At 35.2% G+C, this 21,527-nt stretch overlaps 1 protein-coding gene across 1 annotated transcript; it reads right to left on the reverse strand.

Moving 5' to 3' along the window:
• Nucleotides 1-782: 782 nt before the first annotated feature.
• On the reverse strand, nucleotides 783-14,948 carry LOC138704555 (1,5-anhydro-D-fructose reductase-like). The gene is made up of 7 exons (XM_069832583.1): nucleotides 14,783-14,948; nucleotides 12,309-12,476; nucleotides 11,867-12,067; nucleotides 10,031-10,284; nucleotides 6,303-6,459; nucleotides 2,355-2,452; nucleotides 783-1,297 (listed from the first exon to the last, which is right to left on the reverse strand). Exons 1-7 carry the CDS (start codon nucleotides 14,855-14,857, stop codon nucleotides 1,255-1,257), a joined length of 996 nt encoding a protein of 331 aa, XP_069688684.1. The 5' UTR covers nucleotides 14,858-14,948; the 3' UTR covers nucleotides 783-1,254.
• Nucleotides 14,949-21,527: the final 6,579 nt, after the last annotated feature.

The raw sequence follows: 21,527 nt of genomic DNA on the forward strand, positions 1-21,527 counted from the left end.
TTTCAAGTTCAATTGAAAATGGTATTGTAAAATTACCCACAAAATTTATTCACAAACCAATAAACCCAGCTGAAAGATAAGCATAACTTTAAGGTAAAAACCAATAATATAAACACTTTATTTTTACTTTTTACAATGTTATTTTTTTTTTATTTAGGAGTATTCATTTAGGAAATAATGTTACAAATAAAATAATAATGTGAGAAGGAGGTTGTTGTGCTTCTCTCCTTTGCTCGGAATTCCACTTCACTTACTATTTCACACTGAAATTTTTACTTCAGTAGCCAAATCTGCAGCATCGTGTGTGCCCTTCAATTATGAATCACTTTACTCAATTGTATTAACAGTTCTGTTGTTGCAAAATATCGATTTGTTATTGTTTATGTTGGTTCTTCTTTTGGCTCATGTTGAACAGAGATTTGTGTTTAATCGATTAATATCTCGTCTTTATTAGTGGAGAAATTGCAGAAAGATTTCTATTTTACTGCCGTTATGGTATGTATGATGTATAAATCACATGTTATTAAATGATTTAATTCATGACCTACTGTAATTTTACAATTGGTTTCTCGATGATGATCGCCAGGTTTTTGCCTCCAAGACAAATGCTGACGATGTTCATCAAGCCCAGCGATGTTCGTTGACGTTCATCGCCATAAAGAAACCATGCATATTCAAATCAACGGGACAGAATCCCAGTGATGATCATCGGCGAAGATCGCTGTAGCCAAACCGTAGCTTTATGCACCAACGTAGATGTAACATGATGAAAAAGAGAAAGATCTGGTAAATACTGTTTATTTAACAGCTTCGTATTATAATGTCTGTGAAGAACAAGCATAAGGTATTTCTTGCTAAGTAACTGTACATATCAGTCTTTCACATAAGATTGGTATACATATGGTATGTATAATTATTATTAAAATAAACTACAAAATACGTAAAAACATTTTTTTCTAGAACACAGGAACTGAAATGGAACATTTTACACTAAAATATAATATAATACAGTATTTTCATTATTTTATAAGTGATAAGAATTTTAATTTATTTCCTAACAAAATATGGTAAAATAAAATAATGGCATTCAATTAATTTTCAGTGGCAAAGTGTGTTATAAGTAGATAAAGTATAATAATTTATTAAACAGAATAAATTATAGTTCTGAAATTTCAAGATACGGAATTCGAGTTTATTTTATGTAGCAATAAACAGATACAGTATAAATGATACCACAATTTTCATTTATATTATTTAGTAAGGTTCGTTGAAAGGAAATTCTGGATGAGAATAGTACCTGTAAAAGAAAACAAAAGAACAGGTTAGATGAAATCTTTATTATGATTTCCTTACGAAAGTAATGTCAAATTAAAATACATGTAATTGACATTGATGATAAATTTATTTTAAATGCTCAATCAATATGATTTATCTATTTGCAATTTTTATTATTTGCTATTACATCTTAAATAGATATGAACGTTTTCGCCTGTACGGCATCATCAGATATTTGAAAATTGACGAAATCTAAACTTTATCCATTAAATTGTACAAAGTAATATGCATAACAAAGTTGATTGATTTTATCATTAGTTTTATGTAGTAGAAAGCTTACTGGTAGAAATGTTCAGTTTTGAATTTGTGTAATTTGTTTTGCCGAAAAATAAAGTACATTCTACAGCATCATACTTTCCGAAATAAACCATATTGAAATTGGAGTAGTAATTTAAAAAAAAAAGAAAAAAAAAGAAAAAGAAGCAATGTACTGTATTAGGCCGTGTCTCAAAGCTCAAGTCCATACTACACACTAGTGACTAGCAACTAGGTGACTTGTGAACTACACACTAGGGAGCTTTGGACATGTATGCTTGATACATGGCCTTCTTCATTGACTATTTTTCTAAAAACCATGACATCATGGTGCAGCACTGAATTAAGAAGGCAGTGGTGTCCTAATGCAGTTTCGTTACGAATTATGTGGAAAAGATAAGGGCCTAATATATTACAATAATGTTTAAAACATTGTGCAGAAGGTACTAACAATGTCAGTGTTCAAAGTTAACGTGTTATTCTACACTATATTTACAGTATTTCACATCCAAAGCATTTTAAAATTTCATAACCCCAATTGCTGATGAGGTATCCATGTTTGTTTAGTGAACAAGTCAACAATCGAGCAAGCATTTTCGTTTACTAGCTACTACGGACTTGATTGCTATGCACTATGTAGCTTTGGATCATAACTTCTGACGTCACATCCGGCTATTTAGTCAACAATCTAGTTCACTTCAGCTGAAAATGTAGCTTTGAGACACGGCCTTAAGTAATTAAAATTTTCTATAGCAAAAACTCACCAAGGTACTTTATCCATTTTAAACCTGCGCCCTGCTTGTCTTCTATCCAGTGAATCTAGCTCGTCCATCTGCTCTTTTGTCAGCTCAAAATCAAATACCTGAAATAGAGAGATATTTCTATGACTATGCAGTTTTGAATATAAAAAAAAATACCTGAACCATTAACATTGTATCCAATAATAATAATAATAATAATAATAATAATAATAATAATAATAATAATTCGAGGCATGACAGCCCCCCAGGAAGGACCATGACTGACCAGCCAGCTGATGGCCTCACGTCCATATGCCGAAGCAGAGGTGGACGATCATCCAACCAGAATAGAGGTGTCGTGTGGTTAGCACGATGATCCCCCATCCAACAATGTATTAACAATGTATTCAAACCAACCTCTTGCACGACCAGTTCTAGTTTATGACAATGAGGCATGAATGCTAAGGAATGACAGACAGACAGACAGATATTTGTCATCAACATTTATATTAGTTATGGTGTACCACAACTTATGTATACGGGTTTCACCATAACTTTCTATTACATATACCTACAATTAGCATGCAATCCCGACAGCCTATTAAACTAATAACTCATCTACTCCCGCTATTAACTTAACCCCAGTCAATTTCTTCTTATTGATCTTAAATGTACACCATCTGTTCGTTCCACATTACGTTCCTTTCAGCATTCTAATCTTGGTAACTAAATTTATATATCATTCCGTCTTTCTACATTACGTCTAACTCGTAACACTTCACACGGTTATACTCATTGGGATCTTTTTTCTACCTAATACACATCATTATACGAGTACTAATCTTATTATATTATCTTGACATGAATATCTATTCTAGTGCACTTTAATTTGATCATTCAGTTCTTAACCACAATCAACACTCAGAGAAAGCTATAGAAAATTGGAAATACTATCACTAAGATCATCTTTCATAAACTTCACTACATCACTTTCTAAGATTTACTTCTTTACAATAAACTTCAATCGGTAACTATATTATTAACTAGCCACTTTTTATATATTATTATAATGTACCGAAGTACATATGATATTTCCATGCAGATATTCTGCGTCATCATACGATGAAAGAGTAATGGAATCCGGTGTGGATTAGTGGATAAAGCGTCAGCACGTAGAGCTGAAAACCCGGGTTCAAATCCCGGCGCCGGAGAGAATTTTTCTCCGTTCCATTACTCTTTCATCGTATAGCCACTTTTTAATTTTCCAACGTATTTTTTCTTATTTTATAACTTCCTAACCTATCTCTATATCTATGATCCCCTAAACACATTTTCATCACACTAAAACACGATTTACGACATTAAATAACCAAACTTCCTGTTGTAATTCCATTCAGACCTTTTATTTATTTCTTACCGCTCATGCACCAACGTCTAAGATTGTAACTTTTTTGGTCCTTAAATGTACCCGTCAACGATAAAATACTGCCTTGTGGTGACGAAATCACTATCTCTTCACCCATCGTGCTTTTCGCATCCTGACGTCTTCTCTGAACGCTAACCGCACCTTCTCTTGATCTCCCGTAAAGCACACCTGATTCAGCTTCTTGTCTTCTTCTCGCTGACTCACGTAGGCTAGACCATATGTTACGTAGTACACATGAAGGGAAGGCATATGTCACTGTTAATAGCGTTTCGTCCGTCGGACTGGGACGTAAAGCCTGGCGGCCCCCGTTGTGCTATTCGATAGGAGTAGACTATGTGCCGGCACTGGGTTTTCCCTTCTTCATCATCACCACCACCACCACTACCACCCATTCCCTATAGTACACTTACACATACACTCTCCTAATACAGGACATAACTCTCCACATATATACATTATGCATAGAGTGGCCCGCCGAAGTGGTGTCCAAATTGAAAATGGGTTACAGACTCACAGTTCTGCCATCTATCCTCAATATGCGGAACCCGAATCACGCAAGTGAAGTGGGTAGGTATTGGATACACACATTAAATAATAGTAGACCTGTGCAAAAGATGCAATCTATATATTTCCGAACTGCACTTGTATTTATTGTACCGTTAAACATTATCACTGGAGATCATTGCTTCCATGCCTGTTGAGTCAGTCTAATCAAACTGCGTCAGTTTGTCTTTAGGAACCGAGCTTCTACACGTGATTTTGTACAGACATGTCACGAGTCTTTTACGATTTTTCTGGAATCTCTCCATGTAAGCTTTATGGCCAGTCTTCTCTCCCTTTCAGGTGGTGCATTTAGTATAGATTCCAGGCGTTTCCCTGTTCTAAGTAACTTAACAGTTTTCCATGTCCTGTGTGTTGCATAAATTCAGGGCAGTTCGGAATCATAGAGAACTGGGATGTAGTTATATTTACAGAAACGTTTCATATATGTAGTTTCACTGATTGGGCAGAAGTGGACAAGTCATCGAAATAGTTTACAGCGATAATTTAGAATACCACAGACTTCAATTTAAAGTTCAATCTGTGTTAGGTTCGCTTCAAGGGAAAATATTGCACAGGTAGAGAATCTTGAGTTTTAATTTCACTGAACAGGAATTACTCGTATCATTTTGATATAACTTTGTTAAAATGATATAAAGTTTGTGGATTTACGAAAACATCTGTTAGAATAACGTGTATAACGAAACATTCTGTGCCATTTACATTTAGGCGACACTGATTTTTTCTTCTGATAATGATGGTTTTCTCTTGTTTTTAATGATTGCCATTTTTGCCACTTGCTCAGGAATTCAAATCCAACCAAAAGAGGTAGACTTTTAGGAGGTGCCGGTAATAGAAATCCTTAGTAAGACTTCTTTCACAAGGAAAATAACCCAGAGATGTGTTGTCGATATACACTACAGAACGCGAAAGAGTCCCGAACTAGGAAAAATTTATCGACTGTCAGTTTTTGACTCCCGAGTTTCCTGCTTTACATGCAGATGTCTCTTTCGGCCAATATTTGGATTTGACACTTCGTGTCTGTGCAGGACGAATATTACTATGGCATATTACTTATGGAGAGGAAAGAAAACAGAGTAAAAAATTGAACGAATAAGCTATTGAAAGGCCACTCCTTTAAGGGAGCTATAATAGTAATATACGTTACAAGAGCGGTATGTTGACGTTTTCATGGTCGAGGAAAAGATTGAAAAAGCGAAACGTAGTTGAGCTTTTTTAATTTCCGAGAACATGAAAATAAACATACCGCTCGTGTATCGTACATTATTTTGTGCGAAGATCGTTTATTACATACCTGAAAGACGAAATTCTAATTAGTTGCAATGAAATCATATGTTGGTTTCTGTTTAATGACGGAAACTTCGGAACACCAAAATATCTTTCTTCAACATTGTTGCTATAAAATGTTTTCTGTGTTTACTATACTCCAGCAGGCCGTGATATACGTCTGTCTTCCCCCCCCCCCCCCAGTCTATAAATGCGAACTTAAAACAAACGGTAAGGTTATGTAATGATTTATTTTTCATTTTAATATTTTAACAATATTATTTATATAACGTATTGCAGTAATAACATCGGCATCTGGAATCTTGTTGATTTTTTCACGGCTTCCTTAATGTTACTTGTATCAGGAATGCAATAAGTTTCGTGGAGTAGTAGACTTTACTTACTTTTTGCAAATATTTAAAAACAATAATTAACATTGCAATTTAGGTGAAATTGCAGTGGTAAGTTTCCAATTTATAATTATTACTATGTTAAACGTCTCTAAAAGTAATATGTTAAAAGCCTAAAGCAGTAAAATGAATGTCGCGCTTAAGCGGTAAGAAGAGGGAAATTGTTATGTGTGTTACGTTGGGAATACTGACTGTGGTATTTCACACTTACCGCGTATTGGTTCTGTGCGGAAAACAAGCAAATACGCACGATCTCGCACAAAAGAGATTAATATTTGACATGGATAATAGTTTCCTATGTTCATTCACCTGAAAATTCTCCTTGATACGATCTGGTTTCACACTCTTCGGAATGACAACAATATCCCTCTGCATGCAGTGCCTCAGAAGAACCTGAGCTGGTGTCTTGTTGTGCTGTTTAGCTATCTTGCACACCACGGGGTCTTTCATGAGGTCGGGATTTTCACTGAAACAGAAATGATTTATTAAATTCGAAGTAAATAAAATGCAGTTTGTATTGAACACATTATTTAAGATATGTTCATTTGAAATAATAGAGTATGTACAGTTTTAATATCATATTATTTTTTTCATATTACATTATCTTTAAAAGTACTATCATAGGCGGAGGTACTGGGGTTCATAGGAAGAAATTGCAAACCCATGTTAAAGTGATATATTTTTTGTATCTATATAAAATACAAATTCTATATGAACTGGAGGAAAGGAAGAAAGCTGCAAGAAATTACAGGGCAATTACAAATGATTCATCAGGTTTTAAGTCAAATATTTGCGAAAACTATGGATGCAATATGTTTGTGTTAATCATGAATCGAAAGAAAAACTCTGAGGGTGCTGTTCATAGACATTTTGCTAGCCCGCGCTACGATCGTGCTAAACTAGCCCCGGCTATCGACTGATTACTTGTACAGGATTCATATCATATTGTGACAGCGACGTGAGAATCGAACTCACGACCAGCGTCCCGCAAGAAAGCAGATCGCACAGGCTCCACGGAACATTGAGTGACGTCGCGCGGTGGATAGAAGAGAGAGGGTGTATTACGTCACGCGACGAGTCCGCGCGCGCAGCTGCTTACGGAGGGAAGGGGGAACGGACCTTCCCGGCCCTTCCAGAAATGTCGATGTAGAGATATTGAGATAATTCTCTACACACCTGTAGAAGGTTCTCGCAACTATGATTTTGCTATAAAAGAGCAGGCGCCAGCGAACTAGAGAGTTGTTGTAGAGTTTTCCAGTTTTCAGTTGATTAGTCAGCCAGTCAGTGAGAAAGCAAGCCAGTCTTGTGTACCGGAGTTCGACTCGAGTGTGCGTCCGCATCTGCGTCAGCATCCGAAGGCCTGAGTTCGAGTGCAGTGGACCGCAGTTGGAGGGACCTGAGTTCGAGTGCAGTGGACCGCAGTTGGAGGGACCCGAGTTCGAGTACAGTGAACTGTCTCTGAAGGTCTGTGGTTCGAGATACTGTGAACTCGAGTGACTGAGATAGAAGAACTGTGAACTGAGAACTGGTAGTTCTGATTTGTAAATAGTGCTTTGTAAATATTAGTTAAGATTAACACAGTTCATTGTTGTGCGTAATAGTCCAAGTAAATTGTCATTGTCGTCGGTGGAGTGCTATAACGAATACTGTGTTGAGTGAAGATCCAATTGTTGACGAGAGCGTTTAAGGTGAATTGTAGAAAGGAATTATTGTTGTGACGAATAAATCTCATTGTTGTTACTAATAAAATTCACAATATCATATCATATCATATCATATCATATCATATCATATCATATCATATCATATCATATCATATCATATCATATCATATCATATCATATCATGTCATATCATATCGCTAACACTGGTTTATGGATACGAAAAACGTTAGTTCGCTGATCATCCACCGGAAGCCCGCGCTAAGAATGTCTATGAATATGGCCCTGAAAGTTTAAGTTTCCATTGTTGTAACTCTGGCACGTGTAGACAGACGGCAGCACAATCATAGTTTTCAAAATGGTGTCTATGCAGCAGAAAGCATGCACAGAGTATTGATTGGTATCTACTGAACTATCAATATTAATGTCGTCAGATTATATCTAAATATGCGGTGTATAGATTTCATCTTTCCATGCTCGCATATATGCAGCTGCGATGTGCACTGCCGCGTCCGATTTACATCAGCGAACGTAGAAAGATAAAATGTATGCATTATATTTGGCGGGTATTATTATTAGATTACATTAAGAATTAGTGATCATGATAAAGAAAAATACGGCAAAATTAGGAGATCAATACTAGTTCAAATACGAGAGTTCCCGGAAAATACGAGTGAGTTATTTATCCTACTAACAATGGCGGCATTGTTGACACATTTTCAATGCCGACTATGTGTCAAGGCCACGAACTTTTCAAACGCACCTCGTGATATTAATGTTGGACATTTCTGAGCTTGGGATTGATAAAAAAAATGTTTCTATGCTGATTCAACAGTTGAATAAATTCACCACGCAAAATAAAGCAGCTAATCCAATACAATTCACCTACTCAGAACAGCTGTTCACAGTATTCAGTATTGAAGTGAGGATGTTGTTGGTACTGTAGAAAATGGAGAACACGTACACCACTTAAAATTAATTAACTATTTTAATGAACTGCACTTTTTATGTAAAACAAGTGTTTTTAAATAACTTAATAATTAATTGAACTATCAGTGCCTGTCTATTTAAAAATTATTTCTTACTGTTCAGAAACTCTGTAAATTGAATAATGATTTCAGAGAATCATACGCTATGCTTAAACTACTCATTCATTCTAGAGATTTTGATTTAATTCAAAATATGAGTACAATAGCTAACAGCTAATAGCCAAAGGAATCTGTAAAATACAGGGCTATTCAAAAAGAAGGAGCAGATTTCAAATATTTATTTCTTCCAAACTACAAAAGATAGAAACACAATTCCAACGTTCCTGGACAGACGAAAGTTTAAATTTTGAACAATCCGGTAGAAGTTCCAATCACGGCCGCATTGACGCTGTTACTTGTCATACGCGGCAGCATTGGCGCTGTTGATTACAGTGTTAAGGCCAATGTCAGGCATAGGAGGGATAAAAACACGGTCTTTTACGTAACCCCACAGATAAAAATCACAAGGAGTGAGGTCTGGAGACCTGGGAGGCCACCGACGATGAAGTTCATTTCCTCCTCCTCTTCCAATCCAACGTCCTGGAATGGTGTCATTCAGGTAACGTCGGACGTGGTTAGAGAAATGAGGCGGGACACTATCTTGCATGAAGATGAAGTCATCTGAACCATCTTCAAGTTGAGGAAATAACCAGTTTTTAAGCATGTCTAGATAGGTTATTCCTGTCACAGTTTTCTCCATGAAGAAGAAAGGTCCATAAACTTTGTTTACAGATATGGCACAGAAGACGTTAATCTTCGGTGAATCTCTTTCATGTTCAATAACTGACTGTACGAATACGCTCGACAGTTCCATTCGATGTGCGTGGACCTCCCGTGCTTTTCTGTTTGCAGATGCGACCATCTTCTACGAATTTTCGATGCCACTGGTAAATCAGCTTATGACTAGGCGGTTGTTTATTAAACTGACGGCGAAAAGCACGTTGAACTTCAATAATGGACTCTAGTTTTGCTAATTGCAGCACACAAAATGCTTTTTCCTGTTATGTCACCATTTTACTACAGACAATCAACAGCGCCAATGCGGCCATGATTGGAACTTCTACCCGGACTGTTCAAAATTTAAACTTTCGTCTGTCCAGGAACGTTGAAATTGTGTTTCTATCTTTTGTAGTTTGGAAGAAATGAATATTTGAAATCTGCTCCTTCTTTTTGAATAGCCCTGTATGTGTTAACACTTGAGTTATGTGTGAAGAAGACGATTATGGTAATCATTTGTTGTAGGTACAGATGTCTTATATAATCCAAACAAGAAATCGTGAATTGTAACTTCATTTCTGCTTGTAATTGGACTTGTTATGAAAAAAATAAACAGTGAAGCAATACTCACGTCACGGGAACTCCTAGAGACTTCAACCTTTCGTTCATTCCAGGAGATCCAATAGCACCATACGCACAGACTGTAATTTCTAAAGCCTTGCAGAATGCTACCAACTCCCTCTGTTGAAAATATACGTTGAGTTCCACTTGAAGATTTGCTGGTCGGATTCGAGCTGCTTTCACTATTCTGGCAATCTGACGTGAATTGAAATTTGACAGCCCAATAGATCGGGCCCTTCCAGCATCAACTTGAGCTTCCATAGCCTGCATAAATTAATATTCTTGTGTAGAAAAGTGAAAAGACCAAGTTCATTAAGTAGCTTTATGAATTGAAATATAGAAAAAAATGCAGCAATCTTAATGGCAGTTAATATCCCAATTAAAGGTTTTAAATATAGTATGTACATTTGAAGAACAGTTTGTATTTACAAATGCATTTTCTTTTTCATCCATTCATCCATCTTCTACAATATGCGGGTTATTACTGTAGATTAAAGTCTGGGGAACGTGAGGGCCATAATTCTAGTAGTGATCGTGTCATCTGTGTATTTTGTATCTGTTTTAAAGTGTGCATAATTGTAGCATGAATGACCGAACAGGCTCTTACGAAGGATCATGTGTACATGTATCTGTATCCACTGTGTACAAATAAATGCACTCCATTCATTCAAAAACCTCTCTTATTAATTTAAAAGACTACCAGGTGGTGTGTAATGCGGCAGAACTTTGTTGAAAATATACATATTATCTCTTAATATCTGACAACTGTTTGAAAAAAACGGCGCATGTGTTTATGTGTTGTAGGTACCTCTCTGCATTTGTAGTATCTTAAAACTATATGGGTTCTATTGTTCTTGTTGCTGTACAGTGCATCATAGGCCAATTTTTCATCATGCAGTGAAACCAGCGTATATGGAATTTTCACCAGCGTATAGGGAATTACAAGTATGGACACTAATACACTACATACGTACATACATACATACGTGTTCTGCCCATAGGCAGGTCTTTCACTGCAAACCCAGCGTTATCCAATCTTTCCTATTTTCTGTCTTCCTCATAGTCTCCGCATATGATCCATGTATCTTAATGTCGTCTATCATCTGATATCTTCTTTTGTTCCGAACTCTTCTCCCGTTCACCATTCCTTCCAGTGAATCCTTTAGAAGGCAGTTTCTTCTCAGCCAGTGACCCAACCAATTCCTTTTTCTCTTCCCGATCAGTTTCAGCATCATTCTTTCTTCAACCACTCTTTCCAACACAGCTTCATTTCTTATTCTGTCTGTCTACTTCACCATTCTTCTCCATATCCACATTTCAAATGCTTCTATTCGTTTCTCTTCATTTCGTCGTAATGTCCTTGTTTCCTTCCCATACAGTGTCACACTCCACACAAAGCACTTCGTTAGCCTCTTCCTTAGTTCTTTTTCCAGAGGTCCGCAGAAAATGTTCCTTTTTCTATTAAAAGCTTCCTTTGCCATTGCTATTCTCCTTTTGACTTTCTGGCTGCAGCTCATGTTACTGCTTATAGTAGGCCTACACCCCAAGTATTTGAAGCTGTCCACTTGCTCTCCTGTCTCATTTAGAATTCGCAAGTTTACCTTCTTTATGTATATATCTATGTGTGTGTGTATGTGCGTGCGTGTGTGTGAACATACTATGATTTGTCCTATGGTGTGGGACTTTTCGGAGACTCTGTAGTATAAATGTCGTTTTAAAGAAGTTTATCGTATAATTTATAATGTACAGTAATCTTTGTATAATATAGAATTGTACAATTTACACACATCGTACATTATAGCTATTGTTCGCTTTGTTTGCGAGGGGTTTAATATTTTACACGTACCTTCCATATGCTGACGTGATCGGTTGATGTATCAGTAGCCCACTCTCCTTTTTCATCCTTCGGTAAGAGACTTTCCCCAATGTCTTTAAATCCACAAGGAACATGAATCAAATATAAGTCCACATAGTCCAACTGGAGGGCTTGCAAGGACCTCTTCAAATATTTCTCTACAGATTCTGCATGATTTCCTTTTATTGGAAGCTGGAAAAGAAAAGCGTTTTCATCGGTATCAGAAAACATGAAGTCAAAATCAAAAAGAAAACAACTATGCAAAAAAACTATGGCATTGAATGAATCAATCATTGAGAATTATAAAAAAAACTGGCGAGAAATAAAACCAAGAGTAAGGTTTATCAAGATCATATTATAAGACTGCAAGTCTTCCTTAATCTTTGTAAAAAACAGAATGAAGATAAAAGATAGAGAATGTAGGTATCCCTACCTTTGTGACAATAAATATGTCTTCTCTCTTGAGCTTGCCGGAGTCAAACCATTTCTTCAGAACTTTCCCGATTGCTGCCTCATTCTCGTACATGTAGGCCGTGTCGATGTGTCTGTATCCCAGTTCCAACGCAGCGTCAAGAGCGGTAGCTATTTCTTCAGGTTTTGACTGGAAATTAAGAAAACGTAATGTGCAACAGAAATAAATAATTTTGATTATCTTTTTCTTTTATAAATGTCGAATGCTGAAATATTAATTAGCAATACAACGTAATTAAGAGAATATAATGATTATTTAGCCTACATTGAATGTTTTTCACTCCTTTTTTTTAGAACATAATGTACTTTTTAACAAATTTGTCTTCCTTTAAACATTAATAGTCTGTGAGCTTCCTATTTGTAATGTATCAACGTTGTGAGAAATGTGTTTTTAAATTCTGTAAACAAAGTTTCTTTCAATTTATAAATGGTAAGAAACAGAAAATTAATTATAGAAATTTTGAAAAGAAAATATGTAAAAAATATTGACAGAAGTACACAATATTTCCTCTCATACCGAAAAAAAAAGTCTGTAGCATGTTGCCTTTAGTTATTTCCAAAATAATTAATTCGGAAAGTAAAAGCAAAGCGGTAAAATGTAATAGTTATTTACTACATGACTCTCGTAACGTTTCATATTACAATACGAGATTGCAAAGTTGTCAAACGAGGCTGCAGGCCGCGTTTGATAACCAGTCGAGTAATATGAAGTTGCTATAAGTACAGCGTACAACGTTTTATCTACTTCGATAAAAATATATATTTTTTATAAAAGTAATTGTATTTTTTTGTTAGTTTTGAACGTGTCTTTTGTGGAGAGGCGATTGTATTATTACCGACATTAGTTTCTTCCTGAAAGAGACGATTCGTTTATGTTTGTTTTATTAGTTTAAAATAGTTTTTGTTCATAACATAAGAACAGCGTTACTAGGAGAAATAAACAAAGATAGTTAAAATTTGTTCAAACGAGGATTCAGATATTGAAAATGCTGCAAATTCTGCAATTGAATGATTAGTACCATCGAAATCCCGCGTAAGATATGAAGTGGAATATAAATTTGAAGATTGATGTTCCAAGAAAAATGTAGAAATGTTTAGAATTAATGTTTATATAAAAATAAAATCAACCAGTTAGGTAATAGCAATATTATTACCTACCTAGTTCCGTAATAGAAGTATCATTACCTAACTAGTTTCGTAATTAATATTTGAGGAGAAAAATTCGCTCCGGCGTCGGGGATCGAACCCGGGTCCTTGGTTATATGTACCAAGCGCTCTGACCACTGAGCTACGCCGAATTCAATCCACAGCACCGGATCGAACCCTCCTCCTTCAATGTTTCCCTTTGTGGCCTGACTCCAAGTTGGGCATATACGTTGACGTTTTATGTCCAAGTCAACTGCCATTATACAGGGGGCGCACTCAGCTGAGTGACTTATTTGGCCGGGATTCCGCAGTTAAGTGCACAGCATCTGTACAGAATACGCGCTGCTAGCTATGAGAATATTAAAGATTTATTAATTTGTCCTACAGAATAATATTTGTAATATTGACAATTAATATTTGATGAGAAAAATTCGCTCCGACGCCGGGGATCGAACCCGGGTCCTTGGTTCTACGTACCAAGCGCTCTGACCACTGAACTACGTCGAATTTATTCCACAGCACCGGACCGAACCCTTGGAGTCAGGCCAAAAGGGAAACGTTGAAGGAGGAGGGTTCGATCCGGTGCTGTGGATTGAATTAGGCGTAGCTCAGTGGTCAGAGCGCTTGGTACGTAGAACCAAGGACCGGATTCGATCCGCGGCGCCGGAGCGAATGTTTCTCCTCAAATATTAATTGTCAATATTACATATATTATTCTGTGGGGCAAATTAATAAATCTTTAATAGTTTCGTAATGAATGTGTTTACAATATTTTTATTACTGTTCATATTACATGATCAAAGTGGATAAAAATTCTAACACAATAATTATTATCTTTATATAATATGTAAAGAAGATACCGGTAATAATGTGTTTGGTGGATATAAATGCAGGGATTAAACATTGCCTTAAGAAATCTATATAAACAATGACGAAATAATTTAGTGGGTCATGTTTAAAAATTAGCTGGCTTTGACAATTTGTAAACAAAAAAAAAAAAAAAATTACTAAGTCAAAGTCTGATTTTCTCTTATTTTATAGATTATTAAATCTTGATCATTTTTAACTATGGCCCACTGATTAGGTTATTTCTTTTGCTTTTATTCATAGCTAGATTTCTTATGGTAATGTAACATTTCTATGTCCTGTACCCAGAAAAAAAAACACGGTATTGATATTTACACTATATAAATACTGTCCATACATAGAAGTAGAAAATGCTAAGAATTATGTTATACAATCTCAGTACTGTTTGCGAGTGAATTGTCCGTATTTTCTGTGGCTACTTACCTGCCAGGTACCCAGGCCTACAATGGGCATCTTCATTCCATTGTGAAATGTTACGCTTTTTCCTTGTGTTGGCATTTTTGAAACTAACGAAGAATCAGATTATTCTTGTTGGAAAATCTGTTCGTGACTACAAGATTCTCGGATAGAATTACTGTAGTGTGTGTAGTTACACAGTCCTTTTATACTATAGACTGCAGTAACATTATCAGTCTCAGATAAGAGCTTAAAATTACGTGTTTGCGCAACGTTATGAAATAATTGTTACAAAGTGCAAGGACAGTTCAGTAAAAGTCTTACTTACTTACAAATGGCTGTTTAGAGAAACCGAAGGTTCACTGCCGCCCTCACATAAGCCCACCATCGGTCCCTATTCTGTGCAAGATTAATCCAGTCCCTACCATCATATCCCACCTCCTTCAAATCCATTTTAATGTTATACCCCATCTACGTCTCGGCCTCCCCAAAAGTCTTTTTCCTTCAGTTCCTCCAACTAATACTTTATAATATGAATTTCCGGATTCACCCCTACGTGCTACATGCCCTGCCCATCTCAAATATCTGGATTTAATGTTCCTAATTATGTTAGGTGAAGAATGCAATGCGTGCAGTTCTGTGTTGTGTAACTTTCTTCATTATCCTGTAAATTAATTCCTCTTAGCCCCAAATATTTTCCTAAGCACTTTATTCTCAAACACCCTTAACCTCTGTACCTCTCTCAAAGTGAGTTCAAGTTTTAGACCCATAAAGAACAACCGGTAATATAACTGTTTTATAAATTCTAACTTTCAGATTTTTTGACAGCAGACTGGATGACAAATGCTTCTCAACCGAATAATAGCAGGTATTTCCCATATTTATTCAGCGTTTAATTTCCTCTCGAGTGAAAGAGGTCTACGATATTTTTTTGAGAAAGGAGATGACTCGAAGTGAGTCTTCGTTCTATAGATGCTGAATGTTGTTTCCAGTCTAATTTAAAACATTTAATTTGTTCATAAGAATTTTTTCTTCATCAAAATGTTTTTAAAATAATTGACAGAATGTTGTTAATACTGTATATGCTGCAGAGAATTGGATCTTCTCATAGAGCTGTACAGAATTTTATTGCGGATGAAGTATCAAATAAATTGCGTTCAAGAGAATTGGTACTTTGATAAAAATTCTATCATTCAATTACTTAAACAATTTTTTTTAGTTCAAGGGATGGGCGAAGAATGAATAAATACAAAGAACAATGGTTACTTTGTGTCGATAATTACATACAGAGTGTTTAAAAAGTAACGCATAATTGAAATTTTAAAATTGAATGAGGGAATTTTGTACAAAAAGCTCAGGAACGCCAAACCACGTATTTAAAAAATAGATTTTTATTGAAATTTTTTTGTGGCTATTGTGGGAGTTGTGATGTCATTGAGAAAAATTATAAATTTTACCTATAGTTTTCAATATCAACTGAAAGAGTATTTTGTGCGAGATCGTGCGTATTTGCTTGTTTTCCGCACAGAACCAATACGCGGTAAGTGTGAAATAACACATTCAGTATTCCCAACGTAACACACATAACAATTTCCCTCTTCTTACCGCTTAAGCGCGACATTCATTTTACTACTTTAGGCTTTTAACATATTATTTTTAGAGACGTTTAACATAGTAATAATTATAAATTGGAAACTTACCACTGCAATTTCACCTAAATTGCAATGTTAATTATTGTTTTTAAATATTTGCAAAAATTAAGTAAAGTCTACTACTCCACGAAACTTATTGCATTCTGATACAAGTAACATTATGGAAGCCGTGAAAAAATCAACAAGATTCCAGATGCCGATGTTATTACTGCAATATGTTATATAAATAATATTGTTAAAATATTAAAATTAAAAATAAATCATTACATAACCTTACCGTGTGTTTTAAGTTCGCATTTATAGACTGGGGGAAAAAAAAGACAGACGTATATCACGGCCTGCTGGAGTATAGAAAACATTTTATAGCAACAATGTTGAAGAAAGATATTTTGGTTTTCCGAAGTTGCCGTCATTAAACAGAAACCAACATGGAGATTTCATTGCAACTAATTAGAAATTCGTCTTTCAGGTATGTAATAAACAATCTTCGCACAAAATAATGTACGATACACGAGCGGTATGTTTGTTTTCATGTTCTCGGAAATTAAAAAAGCTCAACTACGTTTCGCTTTTTCAATCTTTTCCTCGACCATGAAAACTTCAACATACCGCTCTCGTAACGTATATTACTATTTAATGCAACATCTCATTTGTTTTATACAGAAGCAATGTGGTTATGGTTACTATGGTAATAGTTTTATTGTTGATATATTTTGTTAGTCCGTGTATTATTGAAGCAGCTTTATTGACGAAATAAAAATAAAACAAGATGTTACGATCTGAGTGCAAACTCCGAAATCTGCCTTGTCATTAAAACCAGCATGAAATCCTGAAGATAATGTAAAAAGCCTTGGCGAGGTGGAAGAATGTATACTCGCAGTAATGTATTTGCTTTTCTGAAAGGAGCAGAGGAAAACCAATCTGCTTAAAACGGCAGAGAGGTGGCAGCACCTTGGCAGAGGCTCGCTCTAATCTTGAAATGGATACAGTGACGTCAGCAACATCGATGAGTGGATAAATGAATAAACGAGCGGATGAATCTTTTGATGTCTGGAGACCAACTACACAGAAGTCGTGGATTTCGTAGAAAAAATTGATTGAAGTTGTAAGAAATAAGATAGAATTAATAGAAAAAAATATTTCAGTTGTCCGCTGTCTTCGCTATAACGTATGCGCTTCATATTCAAATGTTTCGTGGTTCGATTTCAGTCGTGGGCAATGGTTGAGATTATTTCCGTCCATGGGACGCTGGTGGTGTGGAAGAGAAGGCTTGATGGCCTTAACTACACCAGAATAAATAAATAAATAAATAAATAAATAAATAAATAAATAAATAAATAAATAAATAAATAAATAGACAGATAAATAAATAAATAGACAGATAAATAAATAAATAGACAGATAATTAAATAAATAGACAGACAAATAAATAAATAGATAGACAAATAAATAAATAGATAGACATATAAATAAATAAATAAATAGACAGATAAATAAATAAATAGACAGATAAATAAATAGACAGATAATTAAATAAATAGACAGATAAATAGATAAATAGACAGACAAATAAATAAATAGATAGGCAAATAAATAAATAGATAGACATATAAATAAATAAATAAATAGACAGATAAATAAATAGACAGATAAATAAATAAATAGACAGATAATTAAATAAATAGACAGATAAATAAATAAATAGACAGACAAATAAATAAATAGATAGACAAATAAATAAATAGATAGACATATAAATAAATAAATAAATAAATAGACAGATAAATAAATAAATAGACAGATAAATAAATAAATAGACAGATAATTAAATAAATAGACAGATAAATAAATAAATAGACATATAAATAAATAGACAGATAAATAAATAAATAGACAGATAAATAAATAAATAGACAGATAAATAAATAAATAGGCAGATAATTAAATAAATAGACAGATAAATAAATAATTAGACAGACAAATAAATAAATAGATAGACAAATAAATAAATAGATAGACATATAAATAAATAAATAAATAAATAAATAAATAAATAAATAAATAAATAAATGGAAAGACAGGCAGACAGACAGACAGACAGACAGACGAACCGGTATACCGGCAAAATATTAATACAGTAGTGTTATTCAATGTATCAAATTCAATATATGGGTAGATGACTATACAGTTTAGATTTAGAAGAAAGATAACAAATGTTCGATAACGCAATTTTTTTCCTTTTAATCCCAATGACGTTCATTGGATAATATGATTCTTTCATGCATCTCAGTAGATTGCTGATAAATTGGATTCTATCCTATTGCGTCGTTCTATTGCACTGCATCGCAGCAGATGGTCTGTGTTCATGGTGGAGGTAGGGTCTTTATAGAGGGTGCATGTTGGCGAGTCCTTGATATTAATTTTGTGCAGATGGCCCGTCAAATAATCATGGTGTGTGTGTTAAGTGTAAACATTGCTACTGTGTCTTTTCTTGCTGCTTGTATTTGTCCCAGGTGCTCCTTATCTGTTTCCATGGTTTTGTTATTTGATATGGTCCGATAACATTATAATATAGCGCGAGATAAGATTCATTATATCAGACTTGGAAGAGTGGGCTGCAAAGTCACACGATATAGGCCCTAACTTATATCAGTGCACGTATTCTAGATCTGTTTACTTGGATTTCAAGATAAGATACAGCCTATTTTGATTTAATATTTTTTAAATTTATATTTATGCGAAGTACCTATAGATGTTATGAAGAGGAAATACCGTATTCTGATGCCAGAAAAATATATTTCAACATTTTTGTAGAAATAGGCGTTTTATTACCCTTGACATCGATACAGAAAAATTGATTTTAGGGTTGCCATCTTTCTGTCTGGCAGTTTGTATACAGTACGTACAACGATTTGCTTTAAAATAGTGGACGAATTTTGTTTGTAATCATACGATCGTATTCCGCATGTGCGAGTCAATTCGTCAGGTAATATAATAATTATGAGTAAAATACAGAGTGTCTATAAATTCACCATCTATTTTCGGATAGAAACTGAAAATGAAACAAAATACTAGCTTACTTTCTTAAAGAGGTATTTTATAGTAAACCTAAAGCAACCACTTCTTCTCATAACCATAAAGAAGTACAGAACTCAATTAATGAGTTTCCACTTGAACACCATCTGTATCTCTGCAAAGCTCAAACCGCAAGGCTGCTTCACGGAAAACGTTTTCCAGTATCTATGGAGTAATTTGTGCAACTGTTTGCCGAATATGACCTCTCAACACTACCAAAATTATCGACTTTGTATTTTACAAAGCCCCAGGCAAAGAAGTCCAACATAGTTACATCTGGTGATCTTGGTGGCCATTGTTTGTCACCACCCCGCCCAATCCAGCGATTTGGAAACTGATCATTGAGGTGGTTCTGGACAATGGCTGCATAGTGACATGGTGCTCCATCTTGCTGAAACACGGCATGATGAATGATATCATCTTGAAGTAGATGCGGCTCTAGATCGCGGAGTTTTGGCGGTGAGAAAGTTGGCGGATTAGAAGTATAAATAAAGTCTTGGAATTTTTTCTCGAAAATCACCTTGTGTTCGGGATAAATTGCTGAAACACACCAAGGTACAGTAAACAGTCCCAGCTACTGTTGTTTTCCATAAAGAAAAGAGAGCCATACACTTGTAACTTTGTCATTCCAAGCCACACGTTAGCTTTGGCGAACAGTGGTGTAGCATGAAATTTTGAGCAGGGGAAGCTAACTCAAGTTGTCTTTCATGTACGAGGAAACGTATTGCGTCTTAAAATAAATAGTAGTCGATGTCAAGTCAGCAGTCCGAAGATTGGTTGGAACCTCATAAGTAACACCAATAAGGCATCACCTCAAATGGTACATAGTAAAATATAATTTGATGGTTTACACATATCTCTATAGACACATACAATACGTATAATTTAACATTAGCTCACTCCCTGTTATATTTAGAAAAACCACAATATTAACGGTCAATAGATACAGTGTTAGTAAAATTACATCAATCAACGTTAAAAGCCACCGGCGTAGCTCTGTTGGCTAAGGCGCTTGCCTGCCGATGCGGAGTTGCGTTCGGGCGCGGGTTCGATTCCCGCTTGGGCTGATTACCTGGTTGGGTTTCTTTCGAGGTTTTCCCCAACGTAAGGCAAATGCCAGGTAATCTATGGCGAATCCTCGGGCCTCAGCTCGCCAAATACCATCTTGCTATCACCAATCCTATCGACGCTAAATAACCTCGTAGTTGATACAGCGTCGTTAAATTACCAAGTAAAAAAATCAACGTTAAACTCTTTATGAGAAGATTATTTTTGACTACATAAATTAGTGTCAGAAATTGTTATTTCACTCATTATTATATCAGCTACAGTGCACACTAACACTTCATCTGAACACAACTCACGAAAGGGATAACTCGGAAGCTAATTCTTTCCAATGCTAAAGCTAGCTTCTTGCGAGCCTTGCGACCAGGGTAGTTTAGTTAGAAAGGGATGGAAAATCTGCGGGGTGCGTTACGTAGAAGAATGTGTGAAAGAAACCAGTCTGCTTGGAAGCTGGTGTGTGCAGGCTTTATGTTTACTGCTGTATCACAAATCATCCTGAACTGCCGCATCACAACATTTAAGACGTACTTATAAATTGTATTAAAATTAATAAATAATTTTGTTCATAAACTGCAGGTTTATTATGGAGTTATTAGCTGGGGAAGCTGAGCTTTTTAGCTTACATTGACGCTACGCCACTGTTGGCGAATCTCTCTTCCATGTAACAAATTCCTATGGTTTTTAAGTGGCCCAAATGCGACAATTATGTCGGTGATCTTCCCACAAGTGTGGAAGGTACCTTCATCACTCATCACTAAACAGACTGTGCTCCTTGAAGCGTTCATCTCAAACCTGGGCAACTAATTCTGCATTCTTGCTGGGTAATCTTCTGAATAATAATAATAATAATAATAATAATAATAATAATAATAATAATAATAATAATAATAATAATAATAATTTATTTATTTATTTATATTTGATATTTATGTGCTGGACAACATCTGTTTGCCAATAAAAGTACAGAATAGTGATACAAA

This window comes from Periplaneta americana, chromosome 8 (genome assembly GCF_040183065.1).
Source record: "Periplaneta americana isolate PAMFEO1 chromosome 8, P.americana_PAMFEO1_priV1, whole genome shotgun sequence".
NCBI lineage: Eukaryota > Metazoa > Arthropoda > Insecta > Blattodea > Blattidae > Periplaneta > Periplaneta americana.

Bases quoted from the DNA above. Each gene is read 5' to 3' on its own strand.
- LOC138704555 (XM_069832583.1), bottom strand. From the start codon at position 14,857: ATGCCAACACAAGGAAAAAGCGTAACATTTCACAATGGAATGAAGATG. The intron at 6,460-10,030 runs GTGAGTATTGCT...TTTCTGTTTCAG, and splicing joins TCTCTAGGAGTTCCCGTGAC to TGAAAATCCCGACCTCATGA. The intron at 2,453-6,302 runs GTGAATGAACAT...TCTCTATTTCAG, and splicing joins GTATCAAGGAGAATTTTCAG to GTATTTGATTTTGAGCTGAC.